At 43.9% G+C, this 20,983-nt stretch overlaps 3 protein-coding genes across 3 annotated transcripts in view; 1 reads left to right on the top strand and 2 right to left on the bottom strand.

The window, feature by feature from the left end:
- LOC120998324 (aspartic and glutamic acid-rich protein-like) overlaps nucleotides 1–20,983 on the bottom strand; it is a 2,513,920-nt gene that overhangs the window by 1,695,873 nt on the left and 797,064 nt on the right. The gene's annotated exons all lie outside the window — the stretch shown is intronic.
- LOC120998330 (zinc finger protein OZF-like) overlaps nucleotides 1–20,983 on the bottom strand; it is a 354,466-nt gene that overhangs the window by 190,003 nt on the left and 143,480 nt on the right. The window lies entirely within an intron of this gene.
- On the top strand, nucleotides 8,841–20,040 carry LOC120997431 (gastrula zinc finger protein XlCGF26.1-like). The gene is made up of 3 exons (XM_040427510.1): nucleotides 8,841–8,934; nucleotides 9,517–9,546; nucleotides 16,444–20,040. Exons 1-3 carry the CDS (start codon nucleotides 8,841–8,843, stop codon nucleotides 17,673–17,675), a joined length of 1,356 nt encoding a protein of 451 aa, XP_040283444.1. The 3' UTR covers nucleotides 17,676–20,040.

Here is a 20,983-nt window from a genome sequence, read left to right as displayed (position 1 = left end):
ACCATCCACCATAAGACGGGAAATGAACGTTTCAATGCCGATGGTTTATGCCAGGCCACTCACCGGTATTATACTTGCCCCGCTCCCGGCGCCGCTCCTGGTCCCCGCATCGCCACTGCTGCTTCTCCCTGCACACGGATGAAAACACGCGCCCGACGCTAGGGAGGCCCGTCCCCGCCTGCCATTGGCTGCTCCCCCCCGACACCGGATGTTTTCATCTGTGTGCAGAGAGAGGCAGCAGCGGGGACCAGGAGCGGTGCCGGGAGCGGGGTAAGTATATTACCGGTGATGGGCCCGGCACATGGGGGGGGGGGGGGGTTTCTTGAAATTGAACAACCCCCTTTAAATCGCATTATGAATTGTGCTGTATCCTGTAGGATTCCAGGCGCATTGTGTAATTCTGTATAAAGATGTGCTAATTACATTTCCAGATATCCAGGATGCGCACTTAGGGTCCATTCACACGTCCGTAAGTGTTTTGCGGATCCGCACATCACAGACACTTTAATAGAAAATGCCTTTTCTGGTCCGCAATTGCGGACAAGAATAGGACATGTTCTATTTTTTCCAGGAACGAAATTGCGGATCCCGAAAAAACGGATGCGGATCCCGAAAAAACGGATGCGGATCCAGGAAATGTGGATTTGCATCCGTTCCAGCCCCATTGAAAGTGAATGGGTCCGCAAATTGCGGAACGAATGTGGACCCAAATTACGGACGTGTGAATAGACCCTAAGGAGGGGACAATTCACCTGCACACAGAAAGCCGAGCTATCTGATCATCAGTGTAAGAGGTGCTGAAACCTCACTGACCTCCCAGGTGACATAGAGATGCTGATGACACTCATGATCCAGCAAACTCATATATCCTAGACCTAAAAAATATACCTCCGAGGCGGCCATGTCGTAATTCATGTTTTATAGTAAGTAAGTTATGGTGTTATGATCATGAACCTAGGAGCATCCTTGGTCTCAAGCAGCAGGATTTTCGGCTTTAGGAAACCTACCAAATAACTTATTGGTTGAGACGAGTCTGTATACTGCATGTGACCACAGCCAAGGAGACATGTCCATGTACGTCATGTAACTGCTGTGGAAGTGATGTGTCCTCCATGTGACCGCTGTGGAGGTGACGTGTCCTCCGTCTGTCCGCTCCGGAGGTGACGTGTCCTCGATGTTAGCGCTGCGGAGGTGACGTGTCCTCCATGTGAGCGCTGTGGAGGTGACGCATCCTCCGTCTGTCCGCTCCGGAGGTGACGTGTCCTCGATGTTAGCGCTGCGGAGGTGACGTGTCCTCCATGTTAGCGCTGCAGAGGTGACATGTCCTGCATGTGACAGTCATTGTTCAGCAGTCTTGGGCTGTACATCTCTGAGGCCAGTGGATATTCGGGGGTGCTCTCATCCCTCTATTGGGGTTCAGCCCTGATATTGGGGGGGTGCTCTCATCCCTCTATGGGGGTTCAGTCCTGATATCGGGGGGTGCTCTCATCCCTCTATGGGGGTTCAGCCCTGATATTGGGGGGGCGCTCTCATCCCTCTATGGGGGTTCAGCCCTGATATCGGGGGGCGCTCTCATCCCTCTATGGGGGTTCAGCCCTGATATTGGGGGGCGCTCTCATCCCTCTATGGGGGTTCAGCCCTGATATCAGGGGGGCGCTCTCCTCCCTTTATGGGTGTTCAGTCCTGATATCAGGGGGCGCTCTCATCCCTTTATGGGTGTTCAGTCCTGATATCAGGGGGTGCTCTCATCCCTTTATGGGTGTTCAGTCCTGATATCAGGGGGTGCTCTCATCCCTTTATGGGAGTCACACTTTCTAGGGATTTTTTGTCTTTTTTTTCCATTTTAAGCAGAAAACTGAAGGGTCAGAAATACTCCTGGAAACTATGTCCGGTGAATCTGCGGCTCATAAACTGCTGCCGGCTGCCCACAGACTTCCAGGCTGCTGACTGCCACACTCCAATCATCCAGACTCTCAGAGGGCAGCGGGGTGAACTCCACCATAATACACCCGCTCTCCTCTACCGCTTTTCAGGATCCACAAGAGTATTTACAAAGATGGCGGCTTAAATGGCGTCTGACAGCAGAGTTCCTCCTCCTGTTTGTGGCGCTCAGTATTGTATTCAGTCTGTGTGTTATCTCCTATAGGTTCTGACTCCAGGAGGAGAAGTCCCCCCAAGAGATGTCCCCGTCCTCTGTATTCCCAGGACTGTCCAGAGGAGAAGCTCCCAGAGAACCATCAGGTAGATGGAGCTGAAGTCTCCCCAGGATCTGACCAGAAAGGGATTGAACCAAAGATCATTTTACATTTCTCTTCTTTAGGATGAAGATCTAAATGTTATTAAGATTGAGGTTAAAGATGATGAAGAAGAAGAGATGGATTTATGGGGCGATCAGCAGGGTAAGGAGGAGGGCTGTCATGGGTCACCTGGATACTACTCCCATCACCTCATCATCACATGTAATAATCTCTCCTGTCCCTTTGTGTTTCCTACAGATGGACTCATAGAAGGAAATCCCCCCGAGAGATGTCCCCGTCCTCTGTATTCCCAGGACTGTTCAGAGGAGAAGTTCGAAGAGATCCATCAGGTAGATGGAGCTGAAGTCTCCCCAGAGTCTGACCAGAACGAGATTGAAGCAAAGACCATTTTACATTTTCCTCTTCCCCCTCCAGGATGGCTCCTGACCATGAGATGATCCTTCTCCCACCAGGCAGGGACAGTGAGGGTAAAGCATCTTCTCTTCGGTGTCTTCCTGTCCTTCCAGGTGGGGAGTGGACATCATCTTCACATGGCAGCAGGTGCAGTCATTCAGGCTTACTTTGGGCCCTTGGGTTTGTGTAATGGAGCCTGCCGCAGACCTTTTTTCCTTGCACCAGTGGAGGTGAAGATCCTCCAGCCTTCTCCTCCACTTCCTGAGATTCTCTGCTCCGGGGGGGTGACGTCAGCAGGGTCTGGAGGCTTGGCACCCACTCGATGCCCCTTCTGATGTTGGTGCAGCTGTGATCGGCTGGAGATTCTGGCTCCAGTGTGAAGGTGACAGACGCTGTCAGACAGTGATGGGAGGGTTATTTCTACCTTGACTCTGGGCTGTGGACATCCGGTTTGCTGTGATGTGTGAAGCCTGGTGTAAGTGGCCGGCAGTGAGTGTGGTGTATGTGCAGCACTGGGGTATACAGAGGACTCCTGGATTAATCGGCCGTTTTCTGCAGGTTTCTTTCCTTTTCGCTGGGTGAAAGATTAGTGATAAGGATGCGTCCAGTGCGTCTAGGTCAGAGCAGGAGCCTCGTTCTCCTAAATGCCGGATCTGTTCTCGTAAATTACAAAAAAATGTGAGGAGGACATTGTCTTAGAGGAAGGTCCTTCTTTACAAGATGAAGTGAAGGACCTAGTTCACCAGGGACTCACCAGACTCGCTCTGCTGTGGTGGAAGCTTCCTCATCTACACTGATTCCGTCCACATACCTGACCCCTGATACCACATACCATCCACATGCCTGATACCTCCTCCTCTTCCACCACCTACTCCTCTTCTGAGTCTGATTCAGATTTGTCTGGTATATCTTTATGACTGATTTATCTAATGATGACTCAGAATATAAAAGATCTTTATTTCCTCTGAAGATGCTAATGAATCGTTAGAGGCTGTACGTCTGACTATGGATATTCAGGATGTGGAATTTCAGAGGACCATGCATGATGAAATGTTCACTGGTCTGAAAGAAAGGGAAAGAAAAATGTGTATTTTCAGCACATAAACATTTACATTCTACACGTGAATGGAGAGCACCGCAAAGGTAGGTTCCTAAAACTATGAGGCGTAGACTCCCGTTTGATGAAGATGATGGTCCTGAAGTAGATGTGGATTATGGTGAAATTGTCCAGGAACGGCTTCTGCCCTCTGAGTTCTTTAAAACACCCCATGGATAAAAGGCTGGATTTCTGCCTTAGAAGGGCGTTTAGTGAAACTAGGGCTGGGCGATTAGTCAAAATAATTCAGTTAATTCACCCTTTTCAAGCTTAACAATATAGATTTTTTTATAATTGTCATATTGAATTTCTTTCTTTGCATTGTAGCAGCACATGTCCGTGTCTTTTGTTTCTCTGCCGCCCACGCCATTAATCTGCACATGTTGCACTGATACAGCGCTCCGGATCATTGTAGGATCCCAGCTGTGACCGTAGTCACGTTCCCACTGTAACGGCCGACATCAGAAATAACTCGGATGCCAGACACTTAACTCCAATGGCATGTAGGTAGTTACACAGAAGCCGTATGAGTGGCCGCTGTCTGACTCGCTGTCATCCATGCAGTCGTGCAGTTTGCTCATATACAGGGTTAGGACACCATCACCACTGATGAGAAACCTTTATGCTGCATTGATACCTCCTATTCCTCCCACAGTGCACAGAAAGGAAGACATGAAGATCTGGAGCTCGGAGCATGTATTTAGGTATATTGCCCTGCAATGTTCTGCTGGTGACCTGGGTGACTATGCACCAATCTGCCCACCCTTCATAGTAAGCTTGTATTGTAGGTGACACCTGCAACTCTACATTCATACTAAGCTTAGCATGCCAAAAATATAATACAAGCTAATCAGTCCGGTTTATGTATGCCGAAATGGTGTCCTGAAGACTCGACGGAGAATCAAGTTATCGCCAAAAAAATATATATACAGAGATGATTATTATTATTATTTTTTTTTTGCAAAATCCCCCAGCCCTAGTTGCAGCCTAACTTGTCCAGGCCCAGATCTATGAAACGGTGGCTCTGGAATCATTGTTAGAAGATAATGCTCCCCATGAATATTACACCGAGGAGTCCCATTATTCTGCCTTATTCCTACTGTCGACATCAGCAGTCCGTAGCTCATGAGCTTTTTTGGTGGGTATATAATTTGTGTGGTAGGCATGATTACTGCCTTTCAGGCCATTGGTGGTGGTAATCCTGACACTGTGCAGTGTGAACTGTTCTCGTGCTGCTGTGGTGAACGTATATTGTGAATAATCAGCGTGGAAACTGCGGAGCACCACATGCCATTGATGTGAGAGGTGAACTTTGCCAGTGAAGAGGATCCAGGGCAGACTAAAACACTACAGAGGAGCAGCTCACCACCAAAATGAACAGTTCGTCAAACCCTACTGTTTATGGTGCATCGAAGCAGACGGACGGTCACTGGATCTGTGCTAACAAAGGTTACAATTTTTGCTGCAGTATCAAAATTGGACTTTCCTGGCATTCTTTGGGCCACTCATCCATGTGGAAGGCTCTCCACTGATTTGCGTATGAATCCATCCTTTCCGGTCATGTACACCCATACACGCTGATTGTCTTTCTTAGGGCAGATGGAATCTTCCAGCAAGACAATGCGATGTCACATGGCTAGAAATGTCCGACATTGGTTAGAAAAGCAGGACCAAGACTTCCAAGTACTACCCTGGCCACCTCATTTCCCAGACTTGAACCCAATTGAGCATCTGTGGGACGACCTCGATGGTTGTGTTCAGTCTGTGGGTCCTTCCCCATGTACCTCCAGCAGCTGTGGGATGCACTGCAGTCAGTTTGGCTTCAGATACCTATGATATCCTATGAGGATCTTGAGTCACTCGCAGCCCATCTAGCTGCTGTCTGTGCTTCTCATGGCGGTCACTCTGTAGATTAGCTGCTATTTAGAATAATGGGACTCCACTGTGTATATAGGTTATTTTCCTTCCGTTACTATAAGCCGTTGACAACCTTTCTGACGGCGCAGCAGCCTCTGTAAGGCTCACAGGAGGACCACGGCTTCAGGAGAGCTTCATGGCTTACATCCTGGTCGGGGGATGTGAGCTCTACAATGAAAATGAGTAACGCTCCATTTCACAGGGAATTGTTGATGGAAACCGTCTGATTCTAAGAAATGTTTCCCGTAAGATTAGAAGGAAATATCCCTTGTATTAATACACAAGGTCAGATAGATTTCATAGGAAATAAAGGAAAACTGAAAAATAAAAGTACAACAAAAGTGGAAAGAACAATTCCGACAATTCTGACCAGTCAGAACAATGACGTCAGAGATCCTGGGGGGAAGGGGGGGTTTCCTCCAATCCCTGGGTGCTGAGAACATTAGAACACGGGGCAGGATTCCCTTATGGGAAAACCTTCACCACTCCCCCTATTCATAGTTCACATCTGCTTCAGGAAGGAGGTTACATGACATCCCTGGATTGTCAAGATATTTCTATATCCCAGTTATGTGAGGACGGCAGTGTATATAAAGGGATAACTGAATCGCTTTCAATTCCAAGCTCTGCCCTTGGGATAATAACCACTTCCAGAATATTAATGTACATGATGATGGAGATGGGGCCATTTTTTGAACGTTCCAACAGTCCGTGTCTGGATGACCTATTAGTAACAAAAACTGAAACGTGGAGAGAAGTATAGGGCCACATCTTATTTTAACTGAATGCAGATTTTTCCTTCAGTCCCGTTACCACAGGTGTATAACATCCACCCCCTAGCCATGCAGTCTACCATTACCACAGATGTATAACATCCACCCCCTAGCCATGCAGTCTACTATTACCACAGTGTATAAGATCCATCCACTGGCCATGCAGTCTACCATCAGTGATGGCCAGTTCGCCGTGTTCGCCCGCGAACACATGCGGGCTGCCATCTTAACTCTCAAGTCCGGCGTTGCACAGGTAAATCCTTACCTGTGCCTGCGCCACGAGCCGGTCTGAAACAAATGTGGTCACCGGGAGCAGGCAGTTCAGAGAACAGCCGCCGGGGGCCTTCATCTGTCTGTTCTCGGAACTGCCTGCTCCCGGTGACCTCATTTGTTTCAGACCGGCTCGTGGCGCAGGCACAGGTAAGGACTTACCTGTGCATCGCAGGACTTGTAATTTAAGATGGCAGCCCGCATGTGTTCGCGGGCGAACTGGCCATCACTGATGGTAGACTACATGCAGTCTACCATTACCACAGTGTATAACATCCAGCCTCTAGCCATGCAGTCTACCATTACTACAGTGTATAACATCCACCCACTGTCCATGCAGTCTACCATTACCACAGATGTATAACATCCAGCCTCTAGCCATGCAGTCTGCCATTACCACAGGTGTATAACATCCAGCCTCTAGCCATGCAGTCTGCCATTACCACAGTGTATATCATCCAGCCTCTAGCCATGCAGTCTGCCATTACCACAGGTGTATAACATCGTGCCTTTAGCCATGCAGTCTACCATTACCACAGGTGTATAACATCCAGCCTCTAGCCATGCAGTCTACCATTACTACAGTGTATAACATCCACCCACTGGCCATGCAGTCTACCATTACCACAGATGTATAACATCCAGCCTCTAGCCGTGCAGTCTACCATTACTACAGTGTATAACATCCACCCACTGGCCATGCAGTCTACCATTACCACAGATGTATAACATCCAGCCTCTAGCCGTGCAGTCTACCATTACTACAGTGTATAACATCCAGCCACTGGCCATGCAGTCTACCATTACCACAGATGTATAACATCCAGCCTCTAGCCATGCAGTCTGCCATTACCACAGGTGTATATCATCCAGCCTCTAGCCATGCAGTCTACCATTACCACAGTGTATAACATCCAGCCTCTAGCCATGCAGTCTACCATTACCACAGTGTATAACATCCAGCCTCTAGCCATGCAGTCTACCATTACCACAGTGTATAACATCCAGCCTCTAGCCATGCAGTCTACCATTACCACAGTGTATAACATCCAGCCTCTAGCCATGCAGTCTACCATTACCACAGTGTATAACATCCAGCCTCTAGCCATGCAGTCTGCCGTTACACACATTTGTGAAAAAATAGCTTGTTCTAAAGAGCTCACTACATTCCTGTAATATAATGCCACAGATCAGTTCCCTACATTTTGTCCCTCCTAGATATTCCAATTGGAAGGAACCACAGTAACGAGTCTAGATCAGTTCTAGGTGAATGTTGCTGGACTGCATTGTGCTAGCTGGTGGAGGAGGGATAATGCTATGTGTGGTTTTCTAGGGGTCGGCCTCTTAGTGCCTTTGAATGGAAATCTTAATACTTCGGCAGACAAGACATTGTGGACAATTGTATGTTTCCAGCTTTGTGGGAACAGTTTGGGGAAGGCTCTTTAATCTTCCGCATGACTGTGCTCTAATGCACAAAGCAAGCTCCATAAAGACATAGGTGAGTTTGGTGTGGAAGACGTTGACTTGAACCCTGACCTCAAGCACATAAGAAAATCTTCTGCTCCGTGCACCAAGCTTTCCACATCCAGTGTGTGATGCTGGCAGTACGTGCCCGCTAGCATCTCCCCTCTCCTGGCCACTGTCCATCCTGCCCCTAGTTTGCTAGTGTTTCTTAGGGGGCACATTCCTAGTGCCAGTGTGTGCTCTAATATGTCACCAGCTAATGGCTGCAGCCCCGGGTTATTTCCCCATTGGAAGTTGCCTGAGTAATAAGGCTCTCTCCCTGCAAAGTTGTTTGATTGTGTCATCTGTATTCCTATAGAGTTCTTCCTCTCTACAGTTTTCAACCTGTTCCACCTGAACTGACCCACTGCCTGTTACCAGATTGAATGAATTCTGCCCGTTCCCTTGGTGCTTGCACTGTTGTCTCATGTGCCACCTGGGCTGGCAGTCACTGAATGGACACTGATGCGAGAGATAGTGGCCTGGTGATTCTCCGGCAGTGGAGTACTGATCCCTATATGGGGGTTAAAGGGTGAATGCCAGGGGATCACATAGATGATGCCCTTTATTGTAGATTTCATGAAACCATGTTGTACAAAAATAAATCCTACGTATTTCTGACAGAAGAAGATGTCTGCTTACTGCAAGTTCTCTTTGGGGGCTGAAGAGACTGAGGAGAAGATGGATGAGAACCCCTTCAAACTCCCTGTCCCCCCGGTGGGAGGTGGATCATTTCATAGTCAGGTCATAGTCCTAGAGGTTTCATGAATAAGCAATTTCCAAGAATAATTAATGTTTTTTTTTTCTCTTCTTTAGGATGAAAATCTGATGGATATTAAGGTTGAGGTTAAAGATGAAGAAGAAGAGGAGACGGATTTATGGGGCGATCAGCAGGGTAAGGAGGGGGGCTGTCATGTTTTCAGGGTCACATAGAGACTACTCCCATCTTCATCAAGTGTAATCAATCTCCCTGTGTGTTTCCTACAGATGGACTCATAGAAGGAAATCCCCCCGAGAGATGTCCCCATCCTCTGTATTCCCAGGACTGTCCAGAGGAGAAGCTCCCAGAGAACCATCAGGTAGATGGAGCTGAGCCCTATACACATCTTTATAGGGGGGTCCTGCAGTCATAGAGGGGTCATAGATGGTGGGGGTCTCTTATGTGGATCTGTTAGATTTCCCACCTGTCTGCTGTATTGTCCTGAATTGTTACAGATGACAAATCAGGGGGAAGATGTGATTGAAATTAAAGTGGAGGATGAAGAAGAGCGGATGATGGGCGATCCCCCGTGTAAGAGTGAGGTGGAGGAGGACATTCCAGGAGATGTGACCACAGGTATGGAATCATGAATGGAGGAAGGGATTTGGGAGGTTTCTTCAGGTGAGGCTCCACCTTAGAGCTGCAGTAAAGGAGCACTCCGGGCAGTGACCCAGCTTTGAGTCTGTAAATAGCAGGCTAATGGTTTTATACTAGCAAAGGCATCGGAGACATGTAGTAATGGCTGTTATACCTCAGGTAGGTGTCATCAGAGTGTTATAGATGACATTACTACTACACTATAAAGGCTGGAGACATGTAGTAATGGCTTATACCTCAGGTAGGTGTCATCAGATGCCGGGTGTTATAGATGACATTACTACTACACTATAAAGGCTGGAGACATGTAGTAATGGCTTATACCTCAGGTAGGTGACATCAGATGCCGGGTGTTATAGATGACATTACTTCTACACTATAAAGGCTGGAGACATGTAGTAATGGCTTATACCTCAGGTAGGTGTCATCAGATGCCGGGTGTTATAGATGACATTACTTCTACACTATAAAGGCTGGAGACATGTAGTAATGGCTGTTATACCTCAGGTAGGTCTCATCAGATGCCGGGTGTTATAGATGACATTAATTCTACACTATAAAGGCTGGAGACATGTAGTAATGGTTGTTATACCTCAGGTAGGTGTCATCAGATGCCGGGTGTATAGATGACATTACTTCTACACTATAAAGGCTGGAGACATGTAGTAATGACTGTTATACCTCAGGTAGGTGACATCAGATGCCGGGTGTTATAGATGACATTCCTTCTACACTATAAAGGCTGGAGACATGTAGTAATGGCTGTTATACCTCAGGTAGGTGTCATCAGATGCCGGGTGTTATAGATGACATTACTTCTACACTATAAAGGCTGGAGACATGTAGTAATGGCTGTTATACCTCAGGTAGGTGACATCAGATGCCGAGTGTTATAGATGACATTACTACTACACTATAAAGACTGGAGACATGTAGTAATGGCTGTTATACGTCAGGTAGGTGTCATCAGATGCCGGGTGTTATAGATGACATTACTACTACACTATAAAGGCTGGAGACATGTAGTAATGGCTGTTATACCTCAGGTAGGTGTCATCAGATGCCCGGTGTTATAGATGACATTACTACTACACTATAAAGGCTGGAGACATGTAGAAATGGCTGTTATACCTCAGGTAGGTGTCATCAGATGCCCGGTGTTATAGATGACATTACTACTACACTATAAAGGCCGGAGACATGTAGTAATGGCTGTTATACCTCAGGTAGGTGACATCAGATGCCGGGTGTTATAGATGACATTACTACTACACTATAAAGGCTGGAGACATGTAGAAATGGCTGTTATACCTCAGGTAGGTGTCATCAGATGCCCGGTGTTATAGATGACATTACTACTACACTATAAAGGCTGGAGACATGTAGTAATGGCTGTTATACCTTAGGTAGGTGTCATCAGATGCCGGGTGTTATAGATGACATTACTTCTACATTATAAAGGCTGGAAACATGTAGTAATGGCTGTTATACCTCAGGTAGGTGACATCAGATGCCGAGTGTTATAGATGACATTACTACTACACTATAAAGACTGGAGACATGTAGTAATGGCTGTTATACGTCAGGTAGGTGTCATCAGATGCCGGGTGTTATAGATGACATTACTACTACACTATAAAGGCTGGAGACATGTAGTAATGACTGTTATACCTCAGGTAGGTGTCATCAGATGCCGGGTGTTATAGATGATGTTAACCCGTTAAGGACCAGGCCATTTCTTGCAAATCTAACATGTCACTTTATGTGGTGATAACTTTAAAACGCTTTTACTTATCCAGGCCATTCTGAGATTGTTTTCTCGTCACATATTGTACTTCATGACACTGGTAAAATTGAGTCAAAAAAAGAAAAACATTTTTATTTAAAAAATTCCAAATTTACCAAAATTTTTTGAAAAATTTGCAAATTTCAATGTCTCTACTTTTATAATAGTAATACCTCCAAAAATAGTTATTACTTTACATTCCCCATATGTCTACTTCATGTTTGAATCATTTTGGGAATGCCATTTTATTTTTGGGGGACGTTACAAGGCTTAAAAAATTTAGAAGCAAATCCTGAAATTTTTCAGAAAATTTCTAAAACCCACTTTTTCAGGACCAGTTCAGGTCTGAAGTCACTTTGTACTTACACAGGCTTACATAATAGAAACCACCCAAAAATGACCCCATTTTACAAAATACACCCGTCAAGGTATTCAAAACTGATTTTACTAACTTTGTTAACCCTTTAGGTGTTCCACAAGAATTAATGGAAAATAGATAAAATTTCACTTTTTTGGCAGATTTTCCATTTTTTCCAGTTAGAAAGCAAGGGTTAACAGCCAAACAAAACTCAATATTTATGGCCCTGATTCTGTAGTTTACAGAAACATCCCATATGTGGTCGTAAACTGCTGTACAGGCACACGGCAGGGCACAGAAGGAAAGGAATGCCATACGGTTTTTGGAAGGCAGATTTTGCTGGACTGGTTTTTTGACACCATGTCCCATTTGAAGCCCCCCTGAGTCACTCCTAGAGTAGAAACTCCAAAAAAGTGATCCCATTTTGGAAACTACGGGAAAAGGTGGCAGTTTTGTTGGTACTATTTTAGGGTACATATGATTTTTGGTTGCTCTATATTACACTTTTTGTGAGGCAAGGTAACAAGAAATAGCTGTTTTGGCACCGTTTTTATTTTTTATTTACAACATTCATCTTACAGGTTAGATTATGTGGTATTTTTATAGAGCAGGTTGTCACAGATGCGACAATAACAAATAAAATAAAAAATATTTTTGGTTTGTTTCAGTATTACATAATAAAGCATTTTTGAAAAAAAAAATGATTTTTTAGTGTCTCCACATTCTGAAAGCCGTAGTTTTTATTTTTTGGGCGACTGTCTTGTGTAGGGGATGAGATGACAGTTTGATTGGTACTATTTTGTGGTGCATATGACTTTTTGATCGCTTGCTATTACACTTTTTGTGATATAAGTTGCCAAAAAATGGCTTTTTTTACACCATTTTTATTATTTAAAAAATTACTGTATTCATCTGAGGGGTTAGGTCATGTGATATTTTTATAGAGCAGGTTATTACTGACGCAGCGATACCTAATGTGTCTACTTTTTTTTATTTATGTAAGTTTTACACAATGATTTCATTTTTGAAACAAAAAAAATCATGTATTAGTGTCTCCATAGTCTGAGAGCCATAGTTTTTTCAGTTTTTGGGCGATTATCTTAGATAGGGTATGATTTTTGCGGGATGAGATGATGGTTTGATTGGCACTATTTTAGGGTGCGTATTACTTTTTGATCGCTTACTTTTTGTGATGTAAGGTGACAAAAAATTTCTTTTTTTACACAGTTTTACACAGGGTTAGTTCCTGTGATATTTTTATAGAGTAGGTTCTTACGGACGCGGCGATACCTAATATGTATACTTATTTTTATTTACTTAAGTTTTACACAATACCAGCATTTTTTAAACAAAAAGAATTATGTTTTAGTGTCTCCATATTCTGAGCCATATTTATTTTTTATTTTTTGGGCGATTGTCTTAGGTAGGGGCTCATTTTTTGCGTGATGAAGTGACGGTTAGATTGGTACTATTTTGGGGGGCATACGCCTTTTGGATCACTTGGTGTTGCACTTTTTGTGATGTAAGGTGACAAAAATGGCTTTTTTTCACCATTTTTATTTTTATTTTTTTATGATATTTATCGGACAGGGTGGATCATGTGATATATTTATAGAGCCGGTCATTACAGACGCGGCGATACCTGTTTTTTATTATAAAATAAGGGGAAAGGGGTGTTTTTTTTTTTTTTATTACTTTATTAATTTTATAAAAAACACTTTTTTAACTTTTTTTTCCTTTACTTTATTTCTGATGTTCACTTTTGGGGGTCTGATCCCCTCTGCAATACATTACAATACATCTGTATTGTAATGCATTGCCTGTTAGTGTACTACACTGAGTCATACACTAACATGTTGCCTAGGAGACGGTCCTAAGGCTGAATCTCCTCGGCTCCCGTAGAAGGCAGGTCCCAATGCCGTGCAAGGCATTGAGCAGCCTCTGCATGGCATCGGGCTGCCCTCTGAGACATCGAGTCCCCGCCACAGCAGCGCGGGGACTCAATGGGCTCACTCAAACACAAACCCCTTCTATGCCGCTGTCGGCGGCATAGAAAGGGTTACTCCGCAGCGATCACCGATACGGGGGGCTCACAGGACCCCCCCTCGGCATTGTCCCAAGGTGCCTGCTGATTGATTTCAGCAGGCACCCAGTTCCGATCTCCGCCCCCCGCACGGCGGTGATTGGAAATACACAGGGCGTACAGGTACGCCCTGTGTCCTTAAGTACCGGGATAGCTTTTTCAGTAGCTCTCATTGCTGTGCATGCTCTGCTGTTTCCCAGCCGGCTGGTGGTCGGTGCTGTGACTCTTCTCACTTAAGTAATGGTGAGATGAGAGAAACCCTTTAAATTATGTTGTATCTCCAACCAGATCATGCAAAGGTGGCTGATCGGATTAACTTCTTAGTGACCAGACAGTTTAAAATTTAGAAAGGCATTAAAGAAATTCCTTTATGGCAGCCCCCTGGTCCATAGACACAATGTTCAGGAGGGGACCTCATTGACTTCTATCGGAGAGTCTTCTAGGCATTCTCTGGAACCTGTGCAGAGGTCCTTGTACAACGAAAGAAGAGATAAGTGCTGACAATCTCTTATTGGGAATGGTAGATCCTGTATTATCTAGACACATAGATTATATTGTTATGGGCAGATTTAGAAAGACAGATAAGCAGGTAACTGCAGTAAAGTGATTTGTACAGATCAAGTTCACTTGAATGGAGCTTAGCCGCGCCCAGGCCAGTGATACTAGTCGTGACGTCACTGGCCCTGCAGTAAACAGCGAAAATGCCACGGCGCTACTGCCAGCGCCACTGCCTTCTCAAGCAGCTGATCGGCGGGGGTCCTATCAGATGCTGATGATCTATCCAGAGGATAGATAATCAGTTTAAAAGAACTGCAGAACCCCTTTAAGCTTAGTGGACGGTACAAAAACTGCAGGAATTATGGTTTTTGACAGAAAAACGTAATTTAAACAATTGCCCATTCTCTGATGACACATTCCATTAATGATTTAGGAATTAATGAGATCTGTTGTTAGTGTAATGGGGAGGCGGAGGAATGGTGTCCATGTAGTGGGTTCTAAACCCAGGTGTCAGACTGAGTCCTTTTAATGACTGCAATGTTTCCCAGATTTGTCTCCCTTTGCTGGTCTTAAAATTGACTTTCAGTATTAAAACATTTAAGTCCGTGGTCCTGTGGTCTGGTCTAGAGAAGTGTTTCCCCACAGGTGTGTCCTTTTTTCCTTAATTTCTTAACTTAAATTCAACCTCGACTGGAGATTTTGTATGGTTTCTCCAATATAGATGATGTCATTGGGGCACTTTGTGCATTGTACCATGTCTACCACATTGGAGGACGCATATGAGAAGGTGCCAATCCCTTTGTGTGTTGGGTATTTCAACGGTGTCCTTTGATAAAAAGTGGCTACAGGTTTTGAATTTTTTACTGTTACAGGGGAATGTGTCCATCTCTGATGATGATGACAGGGAGCTTTATTATTTACTGTCATTTACTTTCATCTGAAAACAGTCCAGTCCTTTTTCTCCTTAGCCCAGGTAAGGCGCTTCTGTCCTCTCTGGGTCAGGAGTGGCTTAACACAAGGAATGCGACAGTTGTAGTCCATGTCCTAGATACGTCTGTGTGTGGGAAAAAGCACTGACTCCAGCCTCAGTCCACTTTTTGTGAATCTTTTCTTGACAATCCTTTCTAGGCTGTGGTTATCCCTGTTGACTGTGCACCTTTTTCTACCACACTTTTTCTTTCCACTCAACTTTCAATTAATATGCTTGGATACAGCACTCTGTGAACTTTTTCAAAATATTTAAATTTTTTGAGATACTGACTTTTGGGTTTTTATTAGCTGTAAGCCATAATCATCAACGTTAAAATAAATAATGCTTTTAATAAATCTGTGTGGAATTAATCTATAGAATATGAGTTTTACTTTTTGAATTTAATTACTTAAAGAGGACCTTTCATCGGTCCAAACATTGTGAACTAAGTATCATGACATATACAGCGGCGCCCAGGGATCTCACTGCACTTACTATTATCCCTGGGCGCCGCTCCGTTCTCCCGTTATGTCCTCCGGTATGTTCGGGGACTTGGTTTTAGTAGGAGGAGACTGCCCTTGTTCTGCTGGGCGTCTCCTTCTCCTAGGCTGTAGTGCTGGCCAATCGCATCGCATCGCAGAGCTCACAGCCTGGGAGAAAAAAACTCCCAGGCTGTGAGCTCTGCGCTGCGATTGGCCAGCGCTACAGCCTAGGAGAAGGAGATGCCCAGCAAAACAAGGGCAGACTCCGCCTACTATAACCAAGTCCCCTAAGTCTCCGCCTACTATAACCAAGTCCCCGAACATATCGGAGGACATAACGGGAGAACGGAGCGGTACCCAGGGATAATAGTAAGTGCAGTGAGATCCCTGGGCGCCGCTGTATATGTCATGATACTTAGTTCACAATGTTTGGACCAATGAAAGGTCCTCTTTAAATAAAATAACTTTTCGACGATATTCTAACTTGCTGAGAACCTGTATTTCATGCCATAATGTTGAAAACAGATCAGATGAAGGTCAGAGCTTTCTGTACACAGATGTATTCACAGGAAAGAAGCCATGTTCATGTTCAGAATGTGGGTAATGCTTTACAGACAAATCAAATCTTGTTCTACATGAGAAAATTCACACAAAGCAGAAGCAGTATTCATGTTTTTTAATTTGGGAAATGTTTTGCAGATAAATCACATCTTGTTACTCATGGGAGTCTTCACACCAGAGAAGAGCCTTATTCATGTTCAAAATGTGGGAAATTCTTTAGAAGTAAATCGAAGCTTTTACGACATGAGAGAATTCACACAGGAGAGAAACCATTTTCATGTTCAGATTGTGGGACACGTTTTAGATATAAATCAAATTGTGATCAGCATAAGAGAACTCACACAGGAGAGAAGCAGTATTCATGTTCAGAATGTGATAAATGTTTTACCACAAAATCAAATCTTGATCAACATATAAGAAGTCACACAGGAGTGAAGCCGTATTCATGTTCAGAATGTGGAAAATGTTTTACCAAGAAATCAGTTCTTGATCAACATAATAGAATTCACACAGGAGAGAAGCCACATTCATGTTCAGAATGTGGGAAATGTTTCACAGAAAAAAGAAATCTTACTACTCATCAGAGAATTCACACAGGAGAGAAGCCATATTCATGTTCAGAATGTGGGAAATGTTTTTCACTCAAACTAAGCCTTCGTCAACATAAGAGAATTCACACAGGGGAGAAGCCATATTCATGTTCAGAATGTGGGAAATGTTTCACAGAAAAAAAAAGTCTTACTAAACATCAGAGAATTCACACAGGAGAGAAACCATTTTCATGTTCAGAATGTGGGAAATGTTTTACCCAGAAATCAAGCCTTGATATACATAAGAAAATTCATACAGGAGAGAAGCCATATTCTTGTTCAGAATGTGGAAAATGTTTTAAACATAAATCAGAGCTCATAGAACATGAGAGACTTCACACAGGAGTGAAGCCATATTCATGTTCAGAATGTGGGAAATGTTTTACCCAGAAATCAGGTTTTGTTCAACATAAAAGAATTCACACAGGAGAGAAACCCTATTCATGTTCAAAATGTGGGAAATGTTTTACAAACAGCTCAAGTCTTATTCTACATGAGAGAATGCACACAGGAGAGAAGCCATATTCATGTTCAGAATGTGGAAAATGCTTTACCAGGAAATCGGGTGTTGATCAACATAGGAGACTTCACACAGGAGAGAAGCCATGTACATGTTCAGAATGTGGGAAATGTTTTACCAAAAAATCAACTCTTAATCGACATCTGAAAATTCACACAGGAGAGAAGCCATATTCATGTTCACAATGTGAGAAAAGTTTTGCAAACAAATCAAGTCTTGTTCTACATCAGAAAAGTCACACAAGAGAGAAGACATTTTGATGTTAATACTATTTTACAAGGAAATTAAATATTTAAACACATCAGAGAATTCACATAAGAAACCATATTCTTGTATGGAATGTGGGAAATGTCATAAGAGTGAAAAGTGATGGAATAGAAGAAAACAGTAATAATAAATTCAATTTGCAGTAATGCACTGAGCATGGCGGATTACTGTTCAACATCGTTATCTTGCAGCGCTGGGGTCCTGTGTTTAAATCTGACCAAAGACATCTGCATGGAGTTTGTATGTCTTCCCTGTGTTTCCGTTGGGCTACCTCCGGGTTTTTTGCTTTCGTTTCCCACCTCAAACATACTGAGAGGTTAAAGGCTTTGGCTGCTCTTTATTTTTAGCAATGTGCTGGAAACAGTCACTTACTGATATAATGGCCCTGATTTACTAAGGCATCTGCACCAAAAATCTATTTCAAACAGTGGCACAGAATTGGGACATCTAGGGTTACTACACTTTTTTCCAACATGCTTGATGAGGACAGGGTTTAATGGAAAGTGGGTGGAGCTTCACAGAATAGGATGGGGCCTAAAATGTGTCATTTGCACCATAATTTCGGCACAATTCTTGCGTAAAAATCTCTCATAGTAAGCCAACCAGTAGTTGGTATAGAGTCGGTGAAAAGTGTCTGTCCATACACCAGATTTATCATCCAGCATGAGTCCCTCTGATAAATCTGGAGAAAGTCTAGATGGCCTGTCTAAGCTTACACCATCTTTATGATTAATAAATCTGGGACAATGTCCTTAGAAGATCTGCTCTAAAGCTCTTAATAGTATACTGCTGCCACTTGTGTACTCCATCTGGCCTCACTGCATGTACAGCTCTCCCGTCCTGAACATGGTTGCTAATGGGGGAGCGTGTGAGCAGACCAGTTTATCATCAGCAGCTTTCATTGAATAACACTGTGGATGGATTGGCATATGAGCAGCATATGAGCAGTCCATGGTCATGTTAGGACCAAATAAATGCCATTTCCTTCAGTGGCGTTGATACCTGGTGCTGCCTCTATGTCAAAAAACAACCTCCAGCGGGCATTTATTATAAACCTCATTCACAGTACTTCATATCAGGATTTGCAAGCCAAAAGATTAAGACTTGGTTCAGAACCCGGAGAATAAATCTGCTAATTGTACAGTTCTCAGGTTTTGTTCTCCTCCCAGTTTTATCTTACAAATACTGATAGAAGATACTGAGCAGAATACACAAATGTGAATTAGGCCTTACTGTCTGCTGGTCTTTTGTAGGAGGATTTGTTTTCCTACTCTTCCATGGAGAACATGCATAGCCAGGTTCAGATGTCCCCCAGCATCTTCATGGGATTTAGAACCATGATTTTTCTTGGCCATTCCAGGTCTCCTCCATTGTATTTCTGACCATTTCTTGGTGGTGGGTTTCTTGCTGTGTTTAGGGTCATTGCCCATTTGTCAGGTCTACGTTGAGCTTTAGTCTTTCTGACAGATGGTCTCACATTGTCCTCCAGCAGCCTCTGGTACAATGAAGAATTCATAGTGGAGTCTATGATGATAAGCTGCCCAGATCCTGATGTTGTAAAGCAGTCCCAAACCAGAACATTTCCAGACTATAGTGTGCCATCCTGTTGTTGTGTACTACTGACAATTTCCCATTTTTACAAATTATTCTTTTATTTAGGTTTCCACTAGTGAAGTGTATGAGCTTTTCCCCCTAGAGTGCAGCATCTCATCGTAACAGGATTCATAATTCATAAGCTGTCTATGCTTGAGCTCCTCTTAGGGTTGTAGTGGGAGATGACTGGTAGTGACGTATCGGGGGACTGCTACTCCCTTTCTTAAGCATATGCAGTGCATCCCTCCACCAGTATAACGACATGATACATAAAGACCTAATTAATAAAATCCTCACCTCCACTGATGTAAAGTACAATACATAGAAAGCCATAAGGCTTACACAAAGGGCAACCATTTGAATTCACAGACATCATCTCTACCAATATCAACAGTATGAAACTGGAAAACAGGAGAAGAATATTAGTTTTTTTTTACTCTATATTAATAGTATAAATAGTTGAAAATAGTGCACACTATACTTGTGCCATCATTTGTAACCCTTTGTGCTTATCGCCACTTTTCTGGGTGGTTTCCATATTTTCCCAGAAATTGCATATAATTGTGTCCTAAATGTGTCCATTGTGTCTTATTATTTTATGTTATCCTGCTCCAGATCATTGTTATATTACTGGAATTAACTTTGTAATCATATGACTAAAGACAGCGAAGATAGGAGGTGATAGTTATGTGATTCCATTATCTTCGTAGGATTTGTACATTCTGTGTGATGCTATCGATTCTCCCAATAAACCATTTACTTCAAGCAAGAGCTTTGGTTTCCTTGTGATATTCTTCAAAGGTCAACTTAGGCTTGTTTCACACTTGCGTGAAACAGATCGGGCAGGCTGTTCTGGCCGGGAACAGCCTGTCTGATCCATCCTTACCGCGTTTCGTCCGGCCCTTTCAGTATAATAGGGGCTGGCGGAGGTCCAGCCACAACCTGGGAAATATGCTGAAAGCGGCCGTATGAAAATTGCTGCGTGCGTGGATATATAACATTTGTGAGAGACTGCACACATATCCTTCTGTGGGTATATAAGGTGTGATAGGCTGTCTGCACACATAGGGTATATAAGGTGTGTGATAAACTGTCTGTACACATATCCCTCAGTGGGTATATAAGGTGTGTGATTGTCTGTACACATATTCCTCAGTGGGGATATAAGGTGTGTGATAGGCTGTCTGTACACCTATCCCTCGGTGGGTATATAAGGTGTGTGATAGGCTGTCTGCACACACATCCCTTGGTGGGTATGTAAGGTGTGTGATAGGCTGTCTGTACTGTAGGAAGGAAAAAGGGGCCATCATTGATGGTCGGTACGTGTCACCAAGGTTCCTGGCCTCTGTGAGGTAAGAGCCGTTTTTTCCTTGGCAGCCTCCGTCAAGGGTACCTGCCAGTACCCTTTGGTGAGGTCCAAAATAGAGAAATACTGGGCTTGGCCTAACTTCTCAATAAGCTCATCCACTTGGGGCATGGGATAAGCGTCAAACTTGGAAACCTCATAAAATTTGCGGAAGTCATTACAGAATCGTAACGTCCTGTCCGGCTTTGGTATTAAGACTATCGGACTGCCCCATTCACTTTTTGACTCCTCGATGACACTTAGCTCTAACATCAGCTGCACTTCTTCCGAGATGGCTTGTCGCCGTGACTCAGGTACCCGGTATGGTTTCCACTGGATTCTTGCCTGAGGCTCAGTGACAAT

Source organism: Bufo bufo, chromosome 4 (assembly GCF_905171765.1).
Source record: "Bufo bufo chromosome 4, aBufBuf1.1, whole genome shotgun sequence".
Lineage (NCBI taxonomy): Eukaryota > Metazoa > Chordata > Amphibia > Anura > Bufonidae > Bufo > Bufo bufo.
The sequence above is the reverse complement of the archived record's forward strand: the minus strand, read 5'-3'. Positions and strand labels throughout refer to the sequence as shown.

Excerpts from the sequence above, each read along its gene's own strand:
- LOC120997431 (XM_040427510.1), top strand. The coding sequence starts at position 8,841 with ATGTCTGCTTACTGCAAGTTCTCTTTGGGGGCTGAAGAGACTGAGGAG. Across the intron at positions 8,935-9,516 it reads CCCTGTCCCCCCGGTGGGAG|AGGAGGACATTCCAGGAGAT; the intron begins GTGGATCATTTC and ends AGAGTGAGGTGG. Across the intron at positions 9,547-16,443 it reads TCCAGGAGATGTGACCACAG|ATAAATCACATCTTGTTACT; the intron begins GTATGGAATCAT and ends AATGTTTTGCAG.